The 26446-nt window shown below is 37.6% G+C and overlaps 1 protein-coding gene across 3 annotated transcripts in view; it reads right to left on the reverse strand.

Annotated features, from left to right (window-relative positions):
* The window catches only part of ALMS1 (ALMS1 centrosome and basal body associated protein), a 224466-nt gene that overhangs the window by 192121 nt on the left and 5899 nt on the right, over positions 1-26446 (reverse strand). The window contains exon 2 of one of the 3 annotated variants that reach the window (XM_054473532.2): positions 7214-7339. The exons of the other annotated variants lie outside the window; for them this stretch is intronic. Within the exon in view, the coding sequence (XP_054329507.1) occupies positions 7214-7339 (126 nt within the window). The remainder of the gene's footprint in view (positions 1-7213; positions 7340-26446) is intronic. 3 annotated transcript variants of the gene reach the window in all.

A 26446-nucleotide genomic window follows, 5' to 3' on the forward strand; every position in this document is an offset into this window, starting at 1 on the left:
TGACCTTCAATAAGTGTACAGCAGGAGAGAGGAACTCCCTTGTCTTCAACCACCAGATCTACAATCCCCATTACCAGATTTCTATCTTATGACTTGAAAATAAAAAAAAGTCACTCTGCCTCTCAAAGGCCTTCCCATCTCATTCCAATTTTTTTCAGTGATTTCCTTCCTATGTGATTCTCCCACTTTCCTTCACCCATTTTTCTCTCATTACTGAATCATTCCTCTCCTATGCAAACATATTCTTATAATTTCCCATTATAAACAGAATTTTTAAAATAACCTCTGTTCAACCTTTTTTAACTTTCTGCATTATGTATTTTCTTGCTACATTTCAATCATCAAATATTCTTTGTGTTATACCTTTTAAATCAATATAAAAAGGCCAACAAATCTCTAATTAATTTTTGACAGATGTGGGGAGGGACAACATATAAGCATTCTGACAAATACAAACAAATTTTGAGGGAGAAGTAAAAGTTTGAGATACATCTTTGGGATTTATCGTATACAGATGTATTTAAAGTCCTGGATCTGGATGAGACCACGAATATTCCAACGTTTCAAGCAGAGGTTAAAAACTAAATGTGTATAGGGGTACGGGGGTAAGACAAATGAAGTAATCCATCCTGGAATTGGAGAGTAATGGGATTTGTGGCTAACTATGCATGTCCACTTTAAAGTATTCTATTTCAAAAGTGTTAAAACATTGTGCCAAAAAAAAAATGGTTTTTGAAAACCACATTTGAAAAATGATGAGTTCATGTCCTTTGTAGGGACATGGACGAAATTGGAAATCATCATTCTCAGTAAACTATCGCAAGAACAAAAAACCAAACACCGCATATTCTCACTCATAGGTGGGAATTGAACAATGAGAACACATGGACACAGGAAGGGGAACATCACACTTCGGGGACTGTTGTGGGGTGGGGGGAGGGGGGAGGGATAGCATTGGGAGATATACCTAATGCTAGATGACGAGTTGGTGGGTGCAGCGCACCAGCATGGTACATGTATACATATGTAACTTACCTGCACATTGCGCACATGTACCATAGAGCCTAAAGTATAATAATAATAATATTAATAATAATAATAATAATAAAATAAAAAATAAAAATAAATAAATAAATAAAAAAGAAAAACACATTTGAGTCATACTTGGGTCCACAGCTTACAAATTCTGATTCTAAGGTTTAACAAAGGAAGATAAAGCAGCAAAGGATACTGAGAGAGAACAGCCAGATGAGTAGGAAAAAAAACCAGAAGAACTCAAGAAAGGAAATAATTTAAAGTTATGTAATGATGAATAATAGTGTCAAATGCTATTTATTGTACCTAAGAGGAGGACAGAAAAGTATTCACTGTATTCAGCTACATAAATATTGCTGGTGATAGTTGCTTTCAAAGAATTGGGGTCAGAACACAAAGTAGATCAAGTAGAATAGGCAGATCCTAGCCAGTGTAATAAAGCAAAAAAAAAAAAAAAAATGGAAAAAAAGAAATGACAAATCTATTTAAAAGTAAAAAACAAAACACAGTTGATATAACTCTGCATAGAAAGTCCTAAAGAAAATATTTTTTAAAAAAGCTACTAAAACTAGTGAGATTAGCAAGGTAATAGGATACAAGGTCAATATAAAAAGTCAATTATATTTCTATACACTTATAATGAATAATAGGAAATAGAAATTTCTAAAAATACCAGTAAGTCTAACAAAACGTGTAAGACTGGCACACTGAAGACAGCAAAACATTGATGAAGACATTAAAGAGAAATAATAAACTAAGAGAACTGTCATGTTTATGGATTAGAAAACTCAATATTGTTAAGATGTCAAAATTCTCTTCAAATTGATTTATAGACTCAATGAAATCTTAATAAAAAATTCCAGCAGGCTTTTAAAATATAAATTGGGCAAGCTAATTCTAAAATTTATATAGAAATTCCAAGAATCTGAAATAATCAATTTTTAAAAAGAGGAACAAAATGGGAAAACTCACACAACCTGATTTTAAGACAGTACAGTTATTAAGAGTATAATATTGGCATGAGGATACAAATGTAAATCAATGGAATAGTGTGCAGAAATAGACCCACATATATAAGGTCAATTAATTTTTTTACAAAGATGTCAAGAAATCCACTGGAAAAAAGATAGCAAATGGTGCTGGAATAACAATTACATATTCATATGTAAGAAAATACAGCTTGGATGCTTCCTTCACTCCATACATAAAAACCAACTCAAAATGGATCTTAGACATAAATGTAAAACCTAAAACTATAAAACTTCTGAAAAAGCGGTTCTCAGTTGGGAGAGATTTTGACACGCCTCTCCCTTCAACCATGGAAGATTTGGCAATGTCAGAAAACATTTCGGATGGTTACAAATTGGGGGACTATTACTGGTATCTAGTGGGAAGAGGCCAGGAATGCTGTTAAACATCTTAGGACACACAAGGACAGCCCCCCACAATGAAGAATTATTCAACCCAAAATGTCAATAGTGCCAAGGCTGAGAAACCCTGGTCTAGAAGAAAACATAGAAGAAAAATCTCAGTGACATAGGATTAGGCCAAGATTTCTCAGATGGTACACAAGACGTACAAACCACAAAAGGAAAAAGAAAAATCAATAAACAAGTTTCATCAAAATTAAAACTTCTGTCTTTCAAAGACAGGAGAATACAAAAACATGCCACAGACTGTCTTTGCAAAAGAAATAACTGGTAAAGGACTTGCATCTAGAGCTACAAAGAACTCCCAAAGCTCAAAAAATGAAACAAACCAGCCATAAAAAATCAGGAAGAGATTTTAACAGATCTGTCACTGAAGAAGAAACATGGAGGGCAAATAAGCACACAAAAAGATGCTATATATCATTAGTCATTAGAGAAATGCACGTTAAAATCACAGTGAGACACCATAATACATCTCCTAGAGTGTCTAAAATTAAAAATAAGAAAAGAAAAAACTGATGATACCAACAGATGCCAAGAATGCAGGGCAACCAGAACTCTCATATACTACTGGGATACAAAATGGTACAGCCACTTTGGAAAAACAGTTTGGTACTTTCTTATAAAGTTAAACATACAATTACCTTATCACTCAACAAACCCATTCCTAGGGGGTTTTTTTGTTTTTTGTTTTTGAGAGACAGAGTCTCATTCTGTCACCCAGGCCAGAGTGCACTGGCGCCATCTTGACTCACTGCAACCTCCGCCTCCCAGGTTCAAGCAATTCTCCTGCCTCAGCCTCCCGAGTAGCTGGGATTACAGACATGTGCCACCACACCTGGCTAATTTTTATATTTTTAGTAGAGACGGGGTTTCTACTACACCATATTGGCCAGGCTGGTCTCGAACTCCTGACCTCAAGTGATCCGCCCACTTCAGCCTCCCAAAGTGCTGGGATTACAGGCGGGAGCCACCATGTCCAGCCATTCCCAGGTATTTGCCAAGAGAAATGAAGCAATATGTCTACCGAAAAACCTATACACAAATGGAATATTACTCAGTAATAAAAATTAAAGTGGACAAATCATTGATACATGCAACAACATGGATAAATCCCAAAAGCTAAGCCAAGTGAAAGAAGTCAGATTCAAAAGTCTACACACTGTATTATTCTGAAAAGGTAAAACTAAAGAGAAAGAAATTGGATAAGTAGTTGCCAGGGACTAGGAGTTGGGGAAGTGACTGACTACAAAGGGGCACACAGGAACTTTTTGTGAAGTTCCTTTTTGTGAGGGCAGCGTTGTCTATCTCAAATGCGGTGGTGACTGCATGACTGTATATGTATGTCAAAGCTCACTTGACAAACTGTACACCTAAGAAAGTAAATTTTGATATATTTAACTTATACCTACAATAAACCTGACTTTTTAAAAATGAGGATAGGATATCAGAAACAGAAAATGTATAGACAACTCTTAAAATTTTCATGGTAACAGGGAGCAGAATATTGACCGAAGCAGTAGCTGGAAGGGAAGAGAGGACGAGACATTTGTAGTAAAGTAGCTGGTGATGACAAAGTCTAGACTGTGATCATGGGATGAGTAACTACATACAGGTAGGAGAAGACTGGAAGAAGGTATGGAAGTAAAGATCGCTAGAGATTAGATGAACTATATGAGAACTTCAGGCATTGAATGGGAAATGTATGTTGAAGTGAAAGAAACCAATAAAAGAGAGGAAGACAATGTGGCAAGAGCTAGTTTTCCATGAATAAATAAAGGTAACTCAGATGACAGTAACAAAGATGAACAATGATAGAAGAAGAAGAAGGAAGTGAACTAGAAAGCGGCATAATGTTCCAGCTATTCTGAGGGACCCAGGCATAAAGGATGAAATGAAGTGCTTTAGGGTCCATCATGGTTCGTATTTTATGAAACAGGAAAAAAAGGAAGACATCAATTTTTAGACTGTGCTCTACCAAAAATATGCCCTCAGAGAATATTATTTAGAAATATGTCCCGGTATTAGTTTCCTAGGGCTGCTATAACAAAGTGACACAAACTAGGTGGCTTAAAACAACAGAAATGTATTATCTCGCAGTTCTGGAGGCCAGAAGTCTAAAATCAAGGTGTTGGCAGGGTCATGCTCCCTCTGAAGCCCCTAGGGGAGGGTCCTTTCTTGCTACTTCTACCTTCTGGAAGCTCCAGGCATTCCCTGGATGTGGCAGCATAATTCCAATTTCTGCCTCCATCTTCACATGGCCATCTTCTCCTTGTATGTTTTTCTCCTCACATGGTGCTTTCCTCTTTCATAAGGACACCAGGCAGATTGGATTAAGAGCAAACCCTACTCCAGTGTGATCTTAAATAATTACACCTGCAATCACCAATAAGGTCACATTCTGAGGTACTGATGATTAGGACTTCAACATATAATTTGGGAGGGCACAATTCAACCCAAAACAATCCTCTTCCATTTAATGGCCCCAGGTACTATGTTTTTTATGGTCAGGGATTGTCTTAACTACTTTCCCTCAGTGATAGTGTATTTCCCTTCCTCCATATCTTGCATCTAACAGGTAATCACTGCAATTTAAAGAAAATTGAAGGTAATAGGAGAAATCTGATACTCAAGTTATTAATCAACCTTAAATATTTAACCATTATTAGTAACACTACATTTTTCCTCCAATAACTCTATATGAGCTTTTTTCCTATCTGCTCATGATTGTTCCATTTCTTCAAAGTTTATAACTATGTTCTAGAAAAGTGGTTCTCAAAGTGTTGTCCAAAAATCCCTGAGGGTCACTAACACCCTTTCAGGTACTGAATGACAGCCTCCTTTCCCTAACTCCTTTTTCATCTCTGTAAGGCCAGATTGTCTTCATATACTTCAACCAAAACAATACATCCCAACAAATGAAATGCAGAGCAGACTGAGAATCCAGCTATGATAGGTAATTTATGTATCAAATTGACTGGGTCATGGAATGTCCAGACCCTTGGTTAAACACAATTTTGGATATGTCTGTGAGGTGTGTGTATGTGTGTGGTATTTTTTGTTTTGTTTTTTGGGGGTTTTTGTTTGTTTGTTTTTGAGACAAGTCTTGCTCCATCGCCCAGGCTGGATTGCAGTGGCGCAACCTCAGCTCACTGCAACCTCCACCTCCTGGCTTCAAGTGATTCTTTTGCCTCAGCCTCCCAAGTAGCTGCGATTACAGGTGTGCACCACAACGCCCGGCTAATTTTTGTATTTTTAGTAGAGACAGTGTTTCACCATGTTGGCCAGGCTGGTCTTGAACTCCTGACCTCAGGTGATCCACCCATCTCAGCCTCCCAAAGTGCTGGGATTACAGGCGTTAGCCACTGTTCCTGGCCTGTGAGGTGTGTATGAATGAGATTAACATTTGAATCTGAAAACTAATTAAAGCAGGTTACCCTCTCCAATGTGGTTAGGCCTGATCCAGTACCTTGAAGGCCTAAATAGAACAAAAGGCTGAGCAAGAGAGAATGTGTTCTCTCTGCCTGATGGTCTTCCAGCTGGAGGGTATTCTACCTTCAGATTCAAATCAAAACTTACACCACTGGTGCTCCTGGTTCTCAAGCCTTTGGACTTGAATTGGAACTATACCATCAGCCCTCCTGGGGCTCCAGCTTGCAGATCTTGGGACTTCTCAGTCTTCATGATCACATAAGCCAATTCTTTATAATAAATATCAATAAAGATATATATATATATATATATATATATATAGACAGATGTATATAGATAGATAGATGTATCTGTCTCCATCCTATTGGTTCTGTTTCTCTGGAGAACCCTGAATAATATACCAACTGAGTTTTAGTATGCCAGAATGTAAACAATGCTATTCTTCCAACTAATTTTTTTGTTTTGGAAAATAGTCATTTTTTACTTTAAAATATACTATTTATGGCAATATGCAATAGGTTTATTCTTTCAAAATAAATTTTAAAATAGTTTTAAATGTTTTAATTTCTTGTATGCTAAATATCTATATAGATAATCCACATAAACAAAAGCTCTTAAGAATACTTGTGAAGAATATAAAGAGTCCTGAGGACAGGCACAGTGGCTCATGCCTGTAATCTCAATAGTTTTAGGAGGCCAAGGCAAGACGATCACTTAAGGCCAGGAATGAGAGACCAGCCCAGTAAACATAGAGACCCCCATCTCTATAAAAAATTTTTAAACTAAAAATAAAAATAAGAGTCCTGAGACCCGCCTTCAAAAAAAGTGAACTGCTCTTCTACATATACATAAAGTTTACAACAATCTATTAGAAAAATAGAATATTTGGCCAAGAGTGGTGGCTCACTCCTGTAATCCTAGCACTTTGGGAGGCCAAGGTGAAGGATCATTTGAGGCCAAGAGCTCAAGACCAGCCTGGGCAACAAAGCAAGACTCCATCTATAAAAAATTTTTTAAAAATAATTAGGTGGGTTTGATGGTATATGTCTGTAGTCCCAGCTACTCAAGAGGCTCAGGCAGGAGGATCACTTGATCCCAGAAGTTGGAGGGTGCAGTAAGCTATGATCATGCCACTGCACTCCAGCCTGGGTGACAGAGTGAGACCCTGTCTTTAAAAAAAAAAAAAAAAAGACAAGAAAACAAAACATAATATTAATGAATATTAACTTATTTCTTTCCAATCTTCATAGCTAAATCAGAATTTCTTGTGCTGCTTATCAAAAAAATAAAAAGTTAGCCAGTTACAGAAGACATACCTGATCATCCCCAGAACCCCGCTGAGCTGTTGTTTCCAAACAGACCACATTAGTATCAGAAATTTGTGTTCTACTATTGCCTTGATATAATATCTGTTGCCATACATGACAGGTCAATGGAACAATCTGAAAGTCAAAAGCAGGCTTAAATAGAGCAATAATACAATCACTATGACTATACAACAAAAATAAACTAATACTTAGACCATACTTCCCAGTTTATAAAGCCCTTTCACATATATGACATTTTGATTTCACAACCATTATACAAGCTATTATCCTTAAGGTTACTCAGTTAGGACACAGCATACTTTTGCATAAACCACAGCAGTTCCTTAACCTCCTTTACCCATAGAGGTAAAAGAAGCAAACAGAAACAAGCAAGTTGTCTATTTTTAAATCTTACTGGTTGAGACAGTTAAAAATCAACCCCAATAATAGGGACTGAAATCAACTCATAGCACAGGAAGTGGGAACAAAAGTCAAAATCATTTTGCGAAGTAAGGGGTTGGAGCAGCGCTCTCCTACTAGTGAAAGAAGGCAATACAAGTTGTGACCATAGCCCAAGGCTGAAGGAACACAAATGGATAGATTACAGGCAATAAAACAAAAATGACCTGGTCAAGCCACCCACTGGTTCGGGGATTGGTTCTTTTCCCAATATCCCTGAAGAATAAGAACCCAGAGCTTCCAATATAAGATTTCCTTCTAAAGAAGATGCCATAAAGGACAAAGCAGAAACAACCACAAAAAGAGCAGGTAGAGAAGAATGCACACAAAGAGAAAACAAAATAACCCTCTTACTAAAAATCAGATTACAAACTATACTTCCAAAGGACTTTAAAATAGTATCTCAGATCCTCCAAGAGATAAAGAAAGATACAAGGTGCACAGTAGCTCACACCTGTAATTCCAGCACTTTGGGAGGCCAAGGCAGGAGGATCACCTGAGGTCAGGAGTTCCAGACCAGCCTGGCCAACATGGCAAAACCCCGTCTCTACTAAAAATACAAAAATTAGCCAGGCGTGATGGCATGCACCTGTAAAAGGGAAAATTAAAACATTCACAGATAAACAAAAGCTGAGAGAGTTCATTACCACTAGACCTCACTTGGAAGAAATGCTAATGGCAGTCCTTCAAGTTGAAATTAAAGGATGCTAGATAGTAACTTTAAGCCATAGGAAAATATAAAGTTCTCTGGTAAAGGTAAATATATGGACAAATATAAAAACATTATTTTAATTCTGGTGAGTAACTCCACCTTAATTCTTTTATAGGATTTAAAAGACAAAAGCATAAAAATTAACTATAAATCTACATGCTATGATTTGACTATCTCTCCCCTCTAAAACTCATGTTAAAACTTAATCCACAATGTGGCAGTATTGAGAGGTAGAACCTTTCAGAGGTGATTGGGTCATGAGGGATCTGGGCTCTCATGAATGAATTAATCATGAGGGCAGATCTGAACGGCTTAATGACTTGATAGATTAATGGATTAATGGCTTATCGTTAAGAGTGGATTGTAGCTTTATAAGAAGAGGAAGAGAGACCTGAGCTAGCATGCCCAACCCCCTCACCATGTGCCCTGCACCACCTCAGGATTCTGCAGAGTCCCCATCAGCAAGAAGGCCCTCATCAGGCCCTCACCCTTGACCTTGGATTTCTCAGCCACCATAACTTTTTAAAATAAACTACTCAGTTTCAAGTATTGTTATAAGCAAGAGAAAACAAACTAAGAAAGTATGTTAATGATTAAACAATATATAAACATGTTACTTGTGACACCAGTAAAATGTTGTTAACAGGGTACTAATAACTTTGGCCAGGTGCGGTGGCTCATGCCTGTAATCCAGCACTTTGGGAGGCAAGGTGAGGGGATCACTTGAGGTCAGGAGTTTGAGACCAGCCTGGCCAACAACGGCCAAACCCCGTCTCTGCTAAAAATGTAAACATTAGTCAGGCATGGTGGCCTGTGCCTGTAGTCCCAGCTACTTGGGAGACTAAGGCAGGAGAATCACTTGAACCTGGGAGGTGGAGGTTGGGGGGGCAAAGCTATAAAGGACTAGAGTTTTTATATGTGATTGAAGTGAAGTTGTTACTAGTTTAAACAGGTTGGTATCCTCCTAAGGAGTTTTATGATATTCTCATGGTAACTACAATGAAAATAGCTATAGAATATACACAAAAGGAAATAAGAGAATCAAAATATATCCCTACCAAAAAAAATTGACTAAACACAAAGAAAGGTAGAAGGGGAGGAAATAAAAAACAACCTATGAAAGGACAAAGAAATAACAAAAAAAAAAAAAAAAAAAAAACCCATAGGATTTAAAAAACAGGACCCAACTATATGCTGTTTAAAAGACACTTTGGAACTAAGGACACACACAGGTTCTAAGTAAAAAGATTCAAAAAGATATTCCATGCAAATGGTAACCAAAAGAGAGCAATAGCGGCAACACTAATATCAGACAAAATACATTTTTAAAGAAAACTGATACCATAGACAAAGGAGAACACTATGGGGTCAATGCACAAATAAGATACAATAATTATATATGTGTCAAACATTGGAGCTCCTAAATACTTAAAGCAAACATTGATAAAATTGAAGGGAGCTCTCCAAAAACAGTGAGAGACTTCAATAACCAACTTTCCATGATGGATAGAATGAGATCAATAAGGAAAGAAAAGACCTGAACAGCACTACAGACCAACTGGACCTAACATACATATACAGAACACTCCACCCAACAACAGCACAATATACATTCTTCTCAAGTGCATGTGAAACATTCCCCAGGATACACCACATGTTAGGCCACAAAGTATTGGGTATCTTTTCTGATCACAACAGAATGAAACTAGAAGGTAGCTGCAGAAAGAAAAGTGGAAAATCAAGAAATTTGTAGAAATTAAACAACAAACTCTTAAAAAGACAATGGGTCAAGGAAGAAGTAACAAAGGAAATAAGAAAATACATTAAGACAAAAATTAAAGCACAAAATACCAAAGCTTATGGAATGTAGCAAAAGTAGGACTAAGAAGGTAATCTACAGTCATAAATGCCTATATTTAAAAAAAAAATTCATGTCAATAATCTAACATTACACCTTGAAGAACTAGAAAAAAACTAAACCCAAAGTGATCAGAAGGAAAAAATAAGATTAGAGCAAAGATAAAGAAAAGAGAATAGAAAAACAGTAGGAAAAAATCAAGAAAACTAATAGTTATTTGAAAATATCAACAAAACTGACAAACCTTTAGCTAGACTGACTGAGAAAAAAAAAAAGGCCTCAAATAACTAAATTCAGAAATGAAAGAGGGGACATGACAACCAATGCCATAGAAATAAAAAGGATCATAGGAGAATACTATGAACAACTGTACTCCAACTAATTGGACAGCCTAGAAGAAACAGATCAATTCCTAGAAACATACAGCCTACCAAGACTGAGTAACATGAAAAAATAAGAAAATCTCAACAGACCAATAACAAGGAAATTGAATCAATAATCCAAAACCTCTCAACAAAGAAAAGCCCATGGCTGGGTGCAGTGGCTCACACCTGTAATCCCAGTACTTTGGTAGGCCAAGGCAGGAGAAATGCTTGAGCTCAGGAGTTAGAGATCAGCCTGGGCAACATGGTGAGATCCCGTCTCCACTAAAAATACAAAGAAAATAGCTGGACACGGTGGTGCTTGCCTGTGGTAACAGTTACTTGGGAGGCCGAGGTGGGCAGACTGCTTGAGCCTGGAGGGCAGAGGTTGCAGTGAGCTGAGATTGCACCACTGCACTCCAGCCTGGGTGACAAAGTAAGACCCTGTCTCAAACAAACAAACAAACAAAAAAGCCCAGGACAAGAAAGCTTCACTGGAGAATTCTACCATACATTTAAAGAAGAATTAACACCAATCCTCCTGAAACAATCCCAAAAAATTGCACAGGAGGGAACATTCCAAATCATTCTACGAGGCCAGCATTATCCTGATACCAAAGTCAGACAAAGACATTAGAAGACTATAAACCAGTATCCCTGATGACTATTGATGTAAAAATCCTCAACAAAATATTACCAATAAGAATTCAGCAGTACATTAAAAGGATTACACACCATGACCAAGTGGAATTCTTGGAATACAAGGATGGTTCAACATACAAAAATTGATCAGTGTAATACACCACATTAATGGAAGGACAAAAACCACATGATCATCTCAAATGAAACAGAAATAGCACTTCACAAAATTCAACACCCTTTCATTATTTTAAAAAAAAAAAAAGTCAACAGACTACAAACAGAAGAAAACTATCTCAACATAATAAAAGCTGTATGTCCCACAGCTCATATCATACTCAATGGTGAAAAACTGAAAACATTTCCTCTAAGATCAGAAGCAAGACAAAGATGCTTGCTCTCACCCTTCTACTCAACATAGCACTGGAAATCCTACTAAAACGATTAGGCAAGAAAAAGAAATATAAATTGAAAGGAAAAAGTCCTATATACTGAAAACCCCCAAAGACTAAAATCGACACTGTTAGAATAAATAGGCCGGGCACAGTGGCTCACACCTGTAATCCCAGCACTTTGGGAGGCCAAGGTGGGTGGATCACTTGAGGTCAGGAGTTTGAGACCACCCTGACCAACAATGGTGAAACCCCATCTCTGCTAAAAATGTAAACATTAGCCAGGTGTGGCAGTGCACCTGTAGTCCTAGCTATTTGCGAAGCTGAGGCAGGAGAATCACTCGAACCCAGGAGGTGGAGGTTGCAGTGAGCAGGGATCGAGCCACTGCACTCCAGCCTGGGCAACAGAGTGAGACTCTGTCTCAAAAAGAGAAAAGAATAAACCCAGTAAAGCCGCAGGATACAAAATCAATATACGAAAATCAGTTGCACTTCTGTACACAAATAACTACTTATATGAAAAAGAAATCAAGAAAACCATCCCACTTATGATAGCATCAAAAAACAAAATAAAAAGACTTAGAAATAAATGTAACCAAGAAGGCAAAAGATCTGTCTACTGAAAACTACAAAACTAATGAAAGAAATTAAGGACACAAATAAATAGAAAGATATTCCATGTTCACGGACTGAAATAATTAATATTGTTAAAATGTATGCACTATCCAAAACAATACAAAGTCAACACAATCCTTATGAAAATTCCAATGGAATTTTTCACAAAAATAGAAAAAAAAAATCTAAAATTCATATAGAACCACAAAAGACTCTAAAGAGCCAAAGTGTTTCTGTAAGACAAAAACAAAGTTGGAGGAAGTACACTTCCTGGTTTCAAATTATATTACAAAGTTACAGTAACCCAAACAGTGTGGTACTGGCATAAAAAGTAGACATGTAAACCAATGGAACAGAATAGAGAGAGAAAAATAAACCCAAGCATATATGATCTGCTAATTTTTGACAAGGGCACCAAGAAGACACAATAGGGAATAGAAGATCTCTTCAAATAATGGTGCTGAGAAAATTAAATTTCCTCATGCAAAAGAATGAAATCGGACCTTTACCTTACACTACCAGCAAAAATCAACTCAAAGTTGATTAAAGAACTCAACACGAAGACTTAAAACCATAAAACTCCTAGAAGAAAATATATGGGAAAAGCTCCTTGACACTTGTTTTGGCAATGTTTTTTTGGATATCACAACAAAAGCTCAGGCTACAAAAGCAAAAATAGATAAATGGAACGAAATCAAGCTAAAGAGTTTCACATCTAAGTAAACAATCAACAAAATGAGAAGACAGTCTACTACAGATGAGGAGAAAATATCTGCAAACCATATATCTGATAAGGAGTCAATTTCCACAATATATAAAGAACTCGTGCAACTCAGTAGAAGAAAAACAAACAACCTAATTTTAGAATGGGCAATGGACCTGAATAAACATTTCTCCAAAACAGAAAAGAAAAATGGCCAATCAGCATATGAAAAGATGCTCAACATTACTATCATCAGGGAAATGCAAATTAAAACCATAATGAAATATCATCTCACACTTGTTAGGATGGCTATTATTTAAAAAACAAAGACTCAAGAGATAAGTGTTGGCAAGGGTGTGGAAAAAAGAGAACCCTTGTACACTGCTGGTGGTAATGTAAACCAGTGCAGCAATTGCAGAAAACAGTATAAAGTTTTCTAAAGTAATTAAAAATAGAACTACGACTGGGCACGGTGGCTCATGACTGTAATTCCAACACTCTGGGAGGCCAAGGTGGGAAGATCACTTGAGGTCAGGAGTTTGAGACCAGCTTGGCCAACATGACGAAACCCCGCCTCTATTAAAAATACAAAAATTAACCAGGCAGGGTAGTGCACACCTGTAACCCCAGCTACTCAGGAGGCTGAGACACAAGAATCGCTTGAACTCGGGAGGCGGAGGTTGCAGTGAGTTGAGAACACACCGCTGCACTCCAGCCTGAGCAACAGAGTGAGATTCTGTCTTAAAAAAAAAAAAAAAGAGAGAGAGAAAGAAAGAAAAGTATGACCTAGCAATTTCATTTCTGGGTAAAAACCTAAAGAAAATGAAACCACCACCTCATACAGATACCTGCACTCCCATGTTCACTGCAGCATTATCACAATAGCCACCAACACAACTAAAGTATCCATTGATGAATGAATAAACTACAAGACACACACACATACACTCACACTCACACACACACCACACACACACATACACACGGGGAGGGGAAGGGGGAGGAATATTATTCAACCTTAAAAAGGAAGGTGATCCTGCCATTTGTCACATGAATAAACCTGGAAGATAGAAAAATACTGCATGATCTCACTTACATATGACATCTATTTTTTAAAGTCAAGTACAAAGAAGTAGAAGTGAGGAACAGGGGAGGAAATGGGAAGATGTAGGTCAGAGGATTCAAAGTTGCAGGTATGATGGATCAGCAAGTTTAGCAATTCAATGTAAAATATAAGTACTATAGTTAATAATATTGTATTATATTTAGGATTCTTGCTAAAAGGATTTTAGATGCTCTTGCCTCAAAAAAAAAGGCAGTAACTATGTGAGATCACGAATATGTTAATTTGCTTGGCTATGGCAACCATTTCACTAGGTATATGTATATCAAAACATCATGATGTATAAATATATACAATAAAGGAAAAAATAAACTAGAAATCAGTAACAGAAAAATAGCTGGAAAATCCCAACATACTTAAGAGGTTAAACAGTGTATTTCTAAATAGCATGTGGGTCAAATAAGAACTCTCAAAAGAAATTTTAAAATATTTTAACTAAATGAAAGTAAGAATACAACTTATCAAAATTTGTGATGCAGCAAAAGTAGTGCTTACTGGGAAATTTATAACACCGAATGTATATATTAGGAAAAAAATCTGAAATCAATTATCAAAGCTTCCAACTTAGGAAACTAGAAAAAGAAGAATAAATCATATTTAAAGTGAGGAGAAGAAAATAAATAAAAAGTAGAGCAGAAATCAATGAAATTGAGAATAGCAAATAAAGAGAGAAACTCAGTAAAAGCTTAAATGCTGGTTCTTTTGAAAAGATCAATAAAATCAATAAACCTCTGGCCAGGCTAATAAAACAAGATAAAGGATGCAAATTATAAACAGCAAAAATGAGGCCAGGTATGGTAGCTCACTCCTGTCATCCCAGCACTTTGGGAGGCCAGGGTGGGCAGATCACTTGAGGCCAGGAGTTCGAGACCAGCCTGGCCAACGTGGCGAAACCCTAAATCTACTAAAAATGCAAAAATTAGCGGGGCATAGTGGCACACACCTGTAATCCCAGCTACTCAGGTGGCTGAGGCACAAGAATCGCTTGAACCCAGGAGGCAGAGGTTGCAGTGAGGGAGACTGCGCCACTGCACTCCAGCCTGGGTGACACAGCAAGACTCTGTCTCAAAAAAAAGAAAAAAGAAAGAAAGAGAGGACATCGCAACAGATCCCATGGACATTAAAAGGATAATAAAGGAACACTATAAACAACTCTAGGCCCACAAATTTGATAGCCTAGATAAAATGAACAATTTCTTAAAAAAGATAATCTGTCAAATCTGACACAAAAATAGACAAAATGAAGAGGCCTATATCTATTCGAAACACTGAATCATGAATTAATAGCCTTCTAAAACAGAAAGCACCAGACCCAGACAGGTTCACTGGTAATGCTACCAAACCCTGAAGGAGGAAATTGTACCAGTTCTCTAAAATCTCTCAGAAGACAGAATCAGAGAGAATACTTCTTAATCATTCTATGGAGTCTGTATTACCCTACTGCCAATACCAGACAAACACATTACCAAAAAAAAAACAACAGACCATTATCTCCCATGAACATCAATGTAAAAATTCTCAGCGAAATATTAGCAAATCAAATTTAACAATGTACAAAAGAATTATACATCATGACCAAGTGGGTTTATCCCACATATGCAAACTTGATTCAACATTCAAAAATCAGTTAAGGCTGGACATAGTGGCTCCCACCTGTAATTCCAGCACTTTGAGAGGCCAAGGTGAGCAGATCACTTGAGCTCAGGAGTTTGAGACCAGCCTGGGCAATAAATTGAGACCCCCCGCTCCACCTCTAAATAAAATACAAAAATTAGCCTGGTATGGTGGCACATGCCTGTGGTCCCAGTTACCCAGGAGGCTGAAGTCGGAGGATGGTTTGAGCCTTGGAGACAGAGGTTGCAATGAGCCAAGATGGCAACACTGCACTCTAGCCTGGGTGACAAAGCCAGACCCTGTCTCAAAAAAAAAAAAAAAAAAAAAAAAAAAACCAATTAATATAATCCATCACATTGACAAGCTTTAGAAGAAAAACCACATGATCATATAACAGATGCAGAAAAAACATTTGACAACCTCTTCACAATAAAAATTCTCATTAAAGTAGGAATAGAGGGGAATATTCTCAACTTCATAAAGAGTATCTACAAAAATCCTACAACTAATATCATACCTAATGAAACTTGAAGCTTTCCCTCTAAGATCAAGAACAAAGCAAGGATTCCCTCTCTGATTATGATTTGGGTATCTGTCCCTTCCAAATCTCATATTGAAATGTAATCCCCAGTGTTGGAGGTGGGGTCTGGTACAAGGTGACTGGATCATGGGAGCAGATCCTTCATGATTAGTTTAACACCATTCCCTTAGTGATAAGTGAGCTCTCACTCTAAGTTCACACAAGACCTGGTTGTTTAAAAGAGTAGCACCTCCTCCCTTGCTCTCTGGCTTCTGCTCTCGCCATGTGAGACGCCTGCCTCCACTTCACCTTCCACCATGATTGTAAGCTCACCAGAAGCAGATGCTGGCACCAAGCTTCTCATACTCTGCAGAACCATGAGCCAATTAAACCTCTTTTCATTGTAACTTACCCAGCCTCAGGTATTTCTTCATAGCAACACAATGACGACATAATACACCCTCTCACCACTGTCCAACAGTGTATTGGAGGTCACAGCTAATGCAATAAGACAAGAAAAGGAAATAAAAGGTACACAGTCTGGGAAGGAGGAAATAAAACTCTGTTTGCAGATGACATGACTGTCTGTCTATACAGAAAATCCAGGCCAGGCGCAGTGGCTCACGCCTGTAATCCCAGCACTTTGGGAGGCTGAGAAGGGCAGATCACAAGGTCAGGAGTTTGAGACCAGCCTGGCCAACATAGTGAAACTCCATCTCTACTAGAAATACAAAAAAAAAAAAAATTAGCCAGGCATGGTGGCAGGCGCCTGTAATCCCAGCTACTCAGAAGGCTGAGGCAGGAGAATCACTTGAACCTGGCAGGCGGAGGTTGCAATAAGCTGAGATCGCACCACTGCACTCCAGCCCGGGTGACAGTGCCAGACTCCATCTCAAAAAAAAAGAAAATCCAAAAGAACTGACAAAACTTTCCTGGAACTAATGAGTAAAACTAGCAAAACTGCAGAATATAGGTTAATACATAAAAGTCAATCACTTCCTATATACCAGCAATGAAGTGGAATTTGAAGTTAAAAGTACAATACCATTTACATTAACAACCCAAGAAATAAAATATTTAGGTATAAATCTAACTTAATATATGTAAGATCTACATGAGGAAAACTATAAAACCCAATGAATGAAATCAAAGAACTAAATAAATGAGAAGGTATTTCAACTTCATGAAATACTCAATATTGTCAAGATGTCAGTTCTTCCCAACTTGATCTATTAAGATCAATGCAATCCCAATCAAAATCCCAGCAATTTTTAACACACATCAATGAATTCAATCTAAAGTTTATATGGAGGGGCAAAAGACTCCGAACTGGAGGACTGACACTACCTAACTTCAAGACTTACCATAAAGCTACAGTAATAAAGAGAGCATGTATCAATGAAATAGACACATTTATCAGTAAAACAAAATTGAAGGCCCAGAAATAAACCCATATAAATGTATTCAATTGATTTTTTGACCAAAAAACAAAGGCAATACAACGGAGAAAGTGTTCTCAACAAATGGTGCTGGAACAACTGGACATTTACATGCAAAACAATGAACCCAGACACAGACCTGACATCCTTCACACAAAAAAATTAATTCAAAGTGCAAAAGTATAAAAAGACCTAAATGCAAAGTGCAAAAGTATAAAACTCCTAGAAGATAACATAGGAGAAAATCTAGATGTCCTTGGGTTTGGTGATGGCTTTTTGGATACAATACTAAAGGCATATAATCTATGAAAGAAATAATTGATAAGCTGGATTTAATTAAAAACTTATTCTGCTTTGTGAAAAACAATGTCAAAAGAACAAAAAGACAAGCTATAGACTGGTAGAAAATATTTGCAAAAGACACATCTCTGATTCAGGATGTTAACAGTGAGGCAGGCTATGAAGAGGGGCAGGACACAGATGGGAACTCTGTATTGCCCATTCAATGTGGCTGTGAACCTAAAACTGCTCTAAAAGATAAAGTCTGTTTAAAAGCAAAACCGCACGCCTGTAATCCCAGCACTCTGGGAGGCCGAAGCAGGTAGATCACCTGAGGTCAGGAGTTCGAGACCAGCCTAACATGGTGAAATCCCATCTCTACTAAATACAAGAAAAAAAATTAGCTGAGCGTGATGGCACATGCCTGTAAACCCAGCTACTCAGGAGGCTGAGGCAGGAGAATCACTTGAATCCGGGAGGCAGACGTTGCAGTGAGCCAAGATAATGCCATTGCATTCCAGCCTAGGCAACAAGAGCGAAACACCATCTCAAAAAAAAAAAAAAAAAAAACCCAAAACAGAGGTCTGGTGAAGCATATAAAGAGCTTGGAAGTAATCACTCCCATCCCCATCACAAAAAAAAAAAAAAAAAATAGCTGAACAAACTAAAAAATCGAAACTCTTCTTATATGCATCAGAGAACTGAGATGAAGGGCAAACTATTGTTCCAAAAATTGGAGAGGTACATACACAGAGAATCACAACTTACCAGAGCAGAATCCCAAGAACAGAAACCACTGTGGGAACTAACCAGTACTAGGGAAGAAAAATCTAGTGTAATTGACAAATTGCTGGAGGTGCAATGCAGACAACTTTGAGAATTAAAAGCTGCAGGGAAACCAGTCTTACGAAGGGCCTCCATGCTTCTGTAAGTTTTATCTCCACAACCCCTAGCATGTTACCACAGTTAAGATGAGAGAAAAATATCTACCCCCCAGTTAGGGGGAGGAGGTTGGGGGGATAACCATTTTGAATATTCCCAGAATATTCTGTTCTTCTTAGAAAACTTGCCCTCAAACTATTTTACCAGAGCCTAACCAGGCCGGGAGCGGTGGCTCACGCCTGTAATCCTAGCACTTTGGGAGGCCGAGGCGGGTGGATCACGAGGTCAGGAGATCGAGACCATCCCGGCTAACATGGTGAAACCCCGTCTCTACTAAAAATACAAAAAATTAGCCGGGGGTGGTGGCAGGCGCCTGTAGTCCCAGCTACTTGGGAGGGTGAGGCAGGAGAATGGCATGAACCTGGGAGGCGGAGCTTGCAGTGAGCTGAGATCGCGCCACTGCACTCCCAGCCTGAGCGACAGAGCAAGACTCCATCTCAAAAGAAAAAAAGAAAAAAAAAAAAAAAAAAAAAGAAAGAATGGACAATCTGAATAGACCCATAACAAGAAAAAAGAGTAATTAAAATACTATGCCCCATCCTGCAAAAAAAAAAAAAAGAGCCCAGACCCATTTGATGTAACCTATCAAACTTTCAAAGAATTAATGCCAGTCCTTCACAAACTCTTCCAAAAACAATAGGAACACTTTCAATTCACTTTATGAGGTCAATATTACCCTGATACCAAATCAGACAAAAGCATCAAAAGAAAACTACAGACCAATATAACTTACAAATACAGATGGAATAACTCTAAACAAAATACAAGCGTGTGTGTGTGTGTGTGTGTGTGTGTGTGTATTTCTATGACAGGCAACACATAAAATGTTTATACACTGTGACAAAGTGAGTTATTTTCACAAGGCTGGTTTAATAACCTAATATCAATTAATGTAATACATTGATTAATAATTTGACAAATTATTAAAAACACTTAAGAAATTAGGGATAGAAACTTCATCAATACGATAAGGGCATCTATTAAAAACCCACAACTAACATCATACTCGGGGGTAAAAGACTGGATGCTTTCTCCCTAAGACAAGCTTGTCCAACCCACAGCCGAGGACCATGAATGTGGCCCAACACAAATTCGTAAACCTTCTTAAAACATTATATTTTTGCAATTTTTTTTCAGCTCATCAGCTATTGTTAGTGTATTTTATGTGTGGCCCAAGACAATTATTCCAATGTAGCCCAGGGAAGCCAAAAGATTGGACACCCCTGCCCTAAGATCAGGAATAAAAAAGCATATACACTCTTACCCCTCCTATTCAATATTTTACTAAAGGTTCTAGCCAGGGCAATTAGCCATAAATAAATAAATAAAAGGTATCCAGATTGGAAAGAAAAAATAAAGCTATATATATTTGCCCTTGACATGATATTTACAAGAAATCATAGAGAACCCACAAATAATCTATTAGGATGAATAAACAAGTTCAGAAGAGATTCAGAAACAATATTAATATATATAAAAATCAAGTGTTTTTAAACATCTACAATGAATAACCCAAACATTCAATTAAGAAAAATAATTCCACTTACAATACCATTAAAAACAATAAAATACTTTGAAGAATTTAAGAAAAAAGTGCAATTCTGAAAACTATAAAACATTATTGAAATTTAAAGAAGATCTAATTACAGTTGTACGCCACATCAGAACATTTCCATCAACTACAGACCACATACATAATGGTGGTCCTATAAGATTATAATACCGGCCCAGCATGGTGGCTCACGCCTCTAATCCCAGCACTTTGGGAGGCCAAGGTGGGCAGATTACTTGAGTCAGGAGTTCGGGACCAGCCTAGGCAACATGACAAAACCCCATCTCTACCAAAAATACAAAAATTAGCCAGGCGTGGTGGCACACACCTGTAATCCCAGCTACTCAGGAGGCTGAGACATGAGAATCACTTGAGCCTGGGAAGCGGTGGTTGCAGTGAGCGGAGATTGTGTCACTGCACTCCAGCCTGGGTGACAGAACGAGACTCTGTCTCAAAAAAAAAAAAAAAAAAAAAAAGAATATATATATATGTAAAATACCATATTTTTACTATACCTTTTCTAAGTATTTGTGTTAGATACACAAATGTATCTAACACAAATACTTACCATGGTGTTACAACTGCCTACAGTATTCAGTACTGTAACATGCTGTACAGGTTTGTAGCCTAGGAGCAAACAGTTAGACTATATAGCCTAGGTGTGTAGTAGGCTATGCCATCTAGGTTTGTGTACGTACACTATATGATGTTTGCACAACAATGAAATAGTGTAATGAAACATTTCTCAGAATGTATTCTCATCATTAATTGACACAACTATAAATGAAAGGATATCCCATGTTCATGAACCAGATGATTAGGCCAGGCACGGTGACTCATGCCTGCAATCCCAGCACTTTGAGAGGCCAAGGCAGGTGGATCACTTGAAGTCAGGAGTTCGAGACCAGCCTGGCCAACATGGTGAAACCCCGTCTCTACTAAAAATACAAAAATAAACCAGGCATGGTTGTGTGCACCTGTAATCCCAGCTACTGGAGGCTGAGGCAGAACTGCTTGAACCCAGAAGGCAGAGGTTTCAGTGAGCTGAGATTGCACCACTGCACTCCAGCCTGGGCAAGACACCATCTCAAAAAAAAAAAAAAAAAAGGACCAGATGATTTAATATTAAGATGACCATACTCCCAAATTGATCTACAGATTCATCACAATCTCTATCAAAATACTAGCTGGCTTCTTTGCAGAAATTGACAAGCTAATCTAAAATTCATATGGAGTTGCAAGGGGCTCCAGAATGGCTAAAATATCTTGAAAAAGGAAAGCAAAGTTGGAGAACTCCCCCATTCCAAAGCTTACTATAAAGCAATATTAATCAAAAGAGTGTCTCCTAGTCAGGCATGGTGGCTCACGCATGTAATCCCAGCACATTGAGAGGCCGAGGTGGGCAGACGGCTTTAGCCCAAGAATTTGAGACCAGCCTGGGCAACATGGTGAGATTCCATCCCTACAAAACCTACAAAAATTAGCCAGGCATGGTGGCATGTGCCTGTAGTTCCAGCTACTTGGTAGGCTGAGATAGGAGGTCCACTTGAGCCCAGGAGGTGGAGGTTGCAGTGAGCCGAGATTGCACCACTGCATGCACTCCAGCCTGGGCAACAAAGAGACACCTATCTCAGAAAAAAAAAAAAAAAGTGTCTCCTGCCATAAGGTGGGCATATAGATCAATGAAATAGAATTGGGAATCCAGAAATAAACCCATATATCTATGGCTAACTGATTTTCCACAAGGGTACTAAGACCAATCAATGGGGAAAAGAATAGCCTCTTTAACAAATGGTGCTGCAGAAACACAAACTGCCTATTCTTCCAAGTGGGAGCTAAATAACATGTACATGTGGAAGCAGAGTATGGAATGACAGAGAGTGGAGTCTTGGAAGGGTGGGGAGTGTGAGAGTGGGGTGGATGAAGACAAATTACTTAATGAGTACAACGTAGGCTACTCCAGTGATGGATACACTAAAAGCCCTGACTTCACCACTATGCAATATATCAATGTAACAAAATTATACTTGAACTCTATAAATTTACACAAATAAATAAAATGAAAAAAAAAAAACAGTGCTGGATAGTCACATACGAAAGAATAAAGTTTGAACCCTTTCTTCACATCATATACAAAAATTAACTCAAAATGGATCAAAGACCTACATGTAATAGCAATACTATAAAATCTCAAAGAAAACATAGTAGGTCCTCATGACCTCACATTTGTCAAGGGACTGTATCTTGTCAATCTCTTGATTGATAAGGGATTATATATGTAATATGCATATATATAAAGAATATATATAAAGAATTCTTACAATCCAATAGTAAATAGACAAATAACCCAATTAAAGAATGGGCAAAAGACCTGAATAGATATTTCTCCAAAGAAGACACACAAATGGCCAAGAAGCACATGAATAGATGCATGAACCACAAGGGAAATGCAAATCAAAACTACAAAAAAGTGAGGTAATAACAAGTGCTGATAAGGATGTGGAGAAACTGGAACTCTCATACACTGCTAACAGGAATGCCACTTTGGAAAACAATCTGGCAGGTCCTTAAAAGGTTAACAGAATTCCATGTCCCAAAAATTCTACTCCTAGATACACATCCAAGAGAAATGAATCCATATGTCCACACATACACTTATATAAGAATGTCTACGGTAACATTATACATAATAGCCAAAAAGTAGGAAAAAAAAACATGTCCGTCAACTGATGAATGGATATACAAAATATCACATATCCATATAATAAAATATTATTCGGCCATATAAAGTAATGAAGTACTGATACATGCCACATCACAGGTGAATCCTGAAACCATCAAGCTAAGTGAAAGAAGCCCAGTCACAAAAAAAAACACATATCATTCAATTTATATGAAATGCCCAAAATAGGTAAATCTATAGACAGAAGGTAGACTAATAGTTGCATACGGGGAATGGAAGATGGAGGCTATTAGCTAGTGTATGGGGTTTCTTTTAGAAGTGATAAAATGTTCTAAAATTGACCGTGATCATGATGGCACATATCTATGAATATACTGAAAACGACTGAATTGTGCACTTTAAATTAAAGGTGAATTGTACAGTATGTGAATGATATCTCAAAAAAGCTACTAAAATGTTTTTAAGTAAGTCAATTAAGCACTCAACACAAGGAAATACACACACACACACACACACACACACATCAAAGTAAATCTAAGGAAATAGTAAAAGATGAAAACTGAACTTATTATTAAAATTAATAATTTTTTAATAATTAAAAAATAAACAGCAACAGAATTAAACTTAAATCAAGAGCTGTGCCCTTGAATGAAAAATAAATTAAATAAACCCCTAACTAGTCAAATCAGGAGAAAAATAAAGCATAATTACACAAAATTGGGAATGAGAAGTGAAAATAACCACAGAGGCAAATGAAAAAATAACGAATACTGTGTAGCACTCCATTAAAATTAACTAGAAACCCTTACTGAAAAGAATGATTTCCTAGGAAAATTACCAAAATTAACCCAAGAAAGGAGAACATATATAGACTACAACCCTGAAAGGAATACAGAGATAGTTTAAATGGTGATATCTTTCAAACATACAAGAAAGAAAAATTCCTTTGTACTTACACTGTTCCAGAAAAACAAAAATCATCCAAGTACCTTTTATGAAAATGGCATAATATTGATGTCAAGTTTGATAAATACTGGCCAAGAAAACAAAAAACAAACAGAAAAACATTTAAAACCATTATCAAATATCTGCAAATAAAATCTAGCAGTTCCTCAAGAGAAAAGCACACTACGACTAAATAGTTTTTACCCTAGGAACACAAAACAGGATTAATATTACGAATAAAACGTATATGAATAGGTTAAAAAAATAAATTGTGCACTGTAGATAAATTTGGAGATAGGGAGCAGAAACGGGAGAGGTTCAGCCTGTGTTCTCTTCTTTGAAACTGTAACCTGGTTATGGGGGGATGTTGAACTCTGGATGGAAGACAGAAGTTAAGAGGGAAGATGGGGAAAGAAGCTGACAGAGAGGAAACTAAAGATTTCCAAGCACTGTTGGGCCGGGCGCAGTGGCTCATCACATCTGTAATGCCGGCACTTTGGGAGGCCGAGGCGGGTGGATCACCTGAGGTCAAAAGATCAAGACCATCCTGGCCAACATGGTGAAACCCCATCTCTACTAAAAATACAAAAATTAGCTGGGCATGGTGGTGCGCATCTGTAGTCCCAGCTACTGGGGAGGCTGAGGCAGGAGAATCACTTGAACCCAGGAGGCGGAGGTGGCAGTTAGCCAAGATCGGGCCACTGCCACTCCAGCCTGGTGACAAAAGCGAGAGACTCCATCTTAAAAAAAAAAAAAAAAAGATTTCCAAGCACTGTTGATGACCCAATTAAAAGTTGGAGACCAAAAACTTCTAGTGATGCCAACCCAGAGAACTGAATTATCTCCCCCAGCACAACTCAGAAATTCAGGTTAAGGAATTACAAGAAGTGTTTGAATGGTCTGTAGGACCAGCATAAAAACAACATAAGGCTCTGAATCACTCACTTCCCTCTTAAAAAGACTTAGTTATAAGACTGGTCATATTTTACTTCAAATTTAAACAGTATCGTAGCTTAACTCAGCCTTAGTAACAGGACTACAAACTTAATCACTGCCTTATATAACACCACTATAACTCCCTTATTACCTAGTGAGATATGAGAGTAAATTGAATAACACAATTTTGTCATTTAACTTGAGAGTAAACTGGATGAAATTAATGTTTCCTATTATTTGATCTCATCCTCTAAATACGCAGCATTAGATGTTATACAACACATCTAAGAATTCCATAGTTCATAAATTTCTAGCAAGAAACATACTAAGCATTTTTTCCTTAAACACTTTCCAACCTATGCCAGTAAGTTTCAATATGCCAGTGAACTAAAGGAAAAATTATCTGAATACTCATTGTATCATTGTAAATCTACCTCTAATACAGAAAATCATCTATATATTCTATATATTATCATATATTCTCTCAGGTAAATAAGAAAATATCTAATTTTTCTCAGGGGAAAGAAAAAACTGTGGGGAGGAAAAAAATACTCTGGGCTCTCAGAAGTAAGATTTTCTATTACCCATAGATAGTTCACTATTAGAGGTTGGGCGTGGTGGCTCATGCCTCTAATCCCAACACTTTGGGAGGCTGAGGCAGCCAGATCACAGGTCAGGAGTTCGAGACCAGCCTGGCCAACATGGTGAAACCCCATCTCTACTAAAAATACAAAAATTAGCCAGGCTTGGTGGTGGATGCCTGTAATCCCAGCTACTCGGGAGGCTGAGGCAGGAGAATTGCTTGAACCCAGGAGGCAGAGGTTGCAGTGAACCAAGATCGTGACACTGCACTCCAGCCTGGGCAACAGAGCAAGACTTCATCTCGGCGGGGGAAAAAAAAGATAGTTCATTATTAAACAGGATACTAATTTTCTCACATTGGCTGTAGTAAAAGAGGGTTAGCTTAAAAATTCCTCCTCTGGGTCCCTATCTCTCACCATATGCAAAGATTAACTCAAGATGGATTAAAGACTTAAATGTAAGGCCCGAAACTATAATAATACTAAAGAATACTTAGGAAAAAAGTTTAAGACCTCAAAAGCAAATGCAACAAAAATAAAAATAGGCAAATGGAACTTAATTAAACTAGAAGAGCTCCTGCACAGCAAAATAAACTACGAACAGAGTAAATAGACAACCTACAGGATGGGAGAAAATATCTGCAAACTATGCATCTGACAAAGGACTAATATCCAGCAACTATAAGGAACTCAAACAAATCAACAGGAAAAAAAAAACAAATAACCCCACTAAAAGGCGGGCAAAAGATTGAACAGACACTTCTCAAAAGAAGACATACGAGCAGCCAAAAAACATGAAAAAATGCTCAACATCACTAAGCATCAGAGAAATGCAAATTAAAATCACAATGAGATATCATCTCACACCAGTCAGAATGGCTATTATTA

The sequence above is a fragment of the Pongo pygmaeus genome, chromosome 12, assembly GCF_028885625.2.
Source record: "Pongo pygmaeus isolate AG05252 chromosome 12, NHGRI_mPonPyg2-v2.0_pri, whole genome shotgun sequence".
NCBI classification, from domain to species: Eukaryota; Metazoa; Chordata; class Mammalia; order Primates; family Hominidae; genus Pongo; species Pongo pygmaeus.